This window comes from Leptonychotes weddellii, chromosome 7 (assembly GCF_054177405.1).
Source record: "Leptonychotes weddellii isolate Sample4059 chromosome 7, ASM5417740v2, whole genome shotgun sequence".
Lineage (NCBI taxonomy): Eukaryota > Metazoa > Chordata > Mammalia > Carnivora > Phocidae > Leptonychotes > Leptonychotes weddellii.
Window position 1 is genome coordinate 93,218,852 of NC_138375.1, and position 3,589 is coordinate 93,222,440.

Genomic DNA, 3,589 nt, shown 5'->3' on the forward strand with positions numbered 1-3,589 from the left:
TGGGTGGCTCAGTTGGTTAAGCGACTGCCTTCGGCTCAGGTCATGATCCTGGAGTCCCGGGATCGAGTCCCGCATCGGGCTCCCTGCTCAGCAGGGAGTCTGCTTCTCCCTCTGACCCTCCTCCCTCTCATGCTCTCTGTCTCTCATTCTCTCTCTCTCAAATAAATAAATAAAATCTTTAAAAAAAAAAAAAAAAGAAGACAGAGGGTATAAGAATTAAAAGGACTCAGGGCACCTGGGTGGCTCAGTCAGTTAAGCGTCTGCCTTGGGCTCAGGTCATGATCCCAGAGTCCTGGGATGGAGTCCTGCATCAGGCTCCCTGCTCAGCAGGGAGCCTGCTTCTCCCTCTGCTTGCTGCTCTCCCTACTTGTGCACGCTCTCTCTCTCTCTGACAAAAAATAAAATCTTAAAAAAATAATAAAAATTTTTTTTTAAAAAGTGGAAAACGCCTAGACCTATAGAATAACCTTTCCAAGAAATCTCCATTTTTTTTTGAAGTTTATTTATTTTTTTTAGTAATCTCTGCACTCAGTGTAGGGCCCAAACAACCCCAAGATCAAGACTCGCGTGCTCTTCAGACTAAGTCAGCCAGGCACCCAAAGAAATCTCCAATTTAAATTCTTTTTTTTTTTTTTTTTTTTTATTTATTTGAGACAGAGAGAATGAGAGACAGAGAGCATGAGAGGGAGGAGGGTCAGAGGGAGAAGCAGACTCCCTGCCGAGCAGGGAGCCCGATGCGGGACTCGATCCCGGGACTCCAGGATCATGACCTGAGCCGAAGGCAGTCGCTTAACCAACTGAGCCACCCAGGCGCCCTCCAATTTAAATTCTTATCTCAGCCTTTATAACATGATACATGCACCATGTGCATTTCACCCAATTATGTTGAAACCATAAGGACAAAACATACATCCTATGTTTTACAACTGCAAAAACCCACAAAAAAGAAAAACAGAAGGTAAAAAAAACAAATATACTCCCTAAATGCCAACTCTAAGAAACCAAATATCCTCAACCTCAAATGTCTCAAGACTACAGAACCTGAGTAATTTATTAAATTATCAAACAGCACGCACTTATATGTAGTTAACAGGATCTGGGCAAACTTTATTAATAGTGACTGATATTTGTATTTCTTTTTTTAGGAGAAATTTTGAAAAAGTATTCATATAAGAAACTTGGAGATTACTAAGCATCACTAAGCTGGCAAAATAACACCCTATACCCAGCACCAGTATAGGCCAACAAAGTTTGGCCAAAAAGAAAGGGATAAAATTTTCACCTTTCTGTCAGAGCATACAGAGAATTTATACCATCTCATTGTCATTTAATAGGGTCGGGTTTAATTGCTTTCCTCACATTCATATTACAGGAACAGAGGTTATTAGTAGCCCAACTTGTCTTAACTTAATTACTTTGTTAATTACTACCATCGCATTTGTTTATTTTTTTTTAAGATTTTATTTATTTATTTGAGAGAGAGAGAATGAGAAAGAGCACATGAGAGGGGGGAGGATCAGAGGGAGAAGCAGACTCCCTGCTCCATGCGGGACTCGATCCAGGGACTCCAGGATCATGACCTGAGCCGAAGGCAGTCCCCTAACCAACTGAGCCACCCAGACGCCCCCATCGCATTTATTTTAATGATAAATAACTTTTGTAGGCAACTATTCTGTCATGTCCTATGCAAGACAGTTTATGTCAGTTTTTTCTAAACTCCACAATAACTCTCCAAAGCGTGTAATATTATCTCCATTTTACAGTAAGTAAGTTCTGCCTGGCCAAGTCTAATAAACTGTTAAATTAAGAAAGAAGTCCTGGGGGCGCCTGGGTGGCTCGGTTGGTTGGGCGACTGCCTTCGGCTCAGGTCATGATCCTGGAGTCCCGGGATTGAGTCCCGCATCGGGCTCCCTGCTCAGCGGGGAGTCTGCTTCTCCCTCTGACCCTCCTCCCTCTCATGCTCTCTGTCTCTCATTCTCTCTCTCTCAAATAAATAAACAAAATCTTTAAAAAAAAAAAAAAAAAGAAAGAAAGAAGTCCTGAATCCAAAGGTGGTACTGGCACATACATGCTTTTCCCTTCAGAAAACATGGCCACTAAAAAGGCGCATGCCATCAAATCAAAGCAAGTAACCACATCTCCCTTCCACTGACTCGAATCAGCAGAACCAAAGTAACTCTGGTCTTTTAAGAATAAATGAATGTTTTAAAAATTTTAAAAACTACTTAACCTCCTCAAAGTACTCCGGAAGAATAAAAATTACGGTAAAGAAATCTAAGCTAATGAACATTACCACGTGTGGATACTTTTCACTTCAAAACTGTTACATGTGGATTCTTCCCACCACCTCTTGAAGACACGGTCCCCACCCCGAGAATCTACAAACCTTAACAAAATCCCCATTTGCCACACCTTGTGGACAGAGCGACAAACTGCAGTTGAGAGTAGGTTCATAGGGCCTCAACTCTAAGGCTTAATGCAGGCGACGGAGGATTCCTATGGTAAATTCATCTGGTCAGCTTCCAAGTGACAGGAACAGAGAGGCAGGGCAGATGAAAATGCTCCCCTCTGCATGCACTGACCTGCTCCTGGGAGCCTTTTCTTGGGGCTCGGATGCCCCGCAGTCCACCGAGGGCACATCTGTAGATTCCGCTGGCTTCGGGGAAGAGGCCGCTGGAGGATCCTGGGGCCTCGGAGCCTCTTGTCCACGTTGGGGGTTGGGAGCGGTAGAACCCCTGGCGCCTACACCAGGCCTGACATTCGGCTTCACGCTAAGGCGTGCCCTGCGGAACATGGCGGAGCCAGGGGGCCCGGGGATGCGGCCCCACGGCCGCTCTCAGCCCCGAGCCCCGGCCGCTGCCCGGAGAAGGGGTTAAGAACTACGCCCTTTCCACACAGCCACGCCACCAGGCCAGCGGACAGCTACCGCAGTTTCTCACCCCCGCCACCTCCTCCTTCCTCCCGCCGCCGCCTCTTCTTCATGACCCTGCTACACTAATAGCTAAGTTCCCCCAGTACCTTGCTTCCCCGCCCTCATAGGGAGGGCGCCGGAACTGATTACGCCATCAGCCAGCGCCGCGGAAGAACGTAAGACGCACATCTCCCGGAGCCATGGTAACTGTCAAACTATAGAGTTACTCGTGAACCGGAAATTGGGATGCACGGTGAACCGCTCTCCCCTCATTCGGAATCCCTAGGAGTTACTGAAAGGAGGGGAAGGAAGTAGTCAAGTCCCTCAGCCCAAATCTTTAGGAGACTATTAAAATCATGGGGTACCTGACTGGCTCAATCAGAAAAGTGTGGGACTCTCGATCTTGGGGTCGGGAGTTTGAGCCCCACATTGCGGATAGAGATTACTAAAAAAATAATAATAGAAAACTTTAAAAAAAAAAAAAGGTCTTGTATAGTAGTGCCCGTTCACCAGCACATCCCCAGAACTTAGAAATTCTAAATTGAGTAGAACATAAATTACAAATTCAGGTGTGAAGAAACTGGTAAATTACTTCCTAGAATGGGAGCTAGGTTTCTGGAACATATCATGGGAGGAAGGCCATTCACTGTAAACCTTTGTGCACTTTTTAATATACCT

General features: G+C 45.6%; 1 protein-coding gene across 2 annotated transcripts in view; it reads right to left on the bottom strand.

Annotated features, from left to right (window-relative positions):
- Positions 1–3,010, bottom strand: part of BDP1 (BDP1 general transcription factor IIIB subunit) — an 89,990-nt gene extending 86,980 nt beyond the window's left edge. The window contains exon 1 of one of the 2 annotated variants that reach the window (XM_081826777.1): positions 2,583–3,009. In XM_081826777.1, coding sequence (XP_081682903.1) covers positions 2,583–2,794 — 212 coding nt within the window. In that variant the 5' untranslated portion in view covers positions 2,795–3,009. Of the gene's footprint in view, positions 1–2,582 lie in introns of both variants that reach the window. The other variant, XM_081826778.1, reaches the window with a different exon arrangement.
- Between the last annotated feature and the right edge of the window lie 579 nt (positions 3,011–3,589).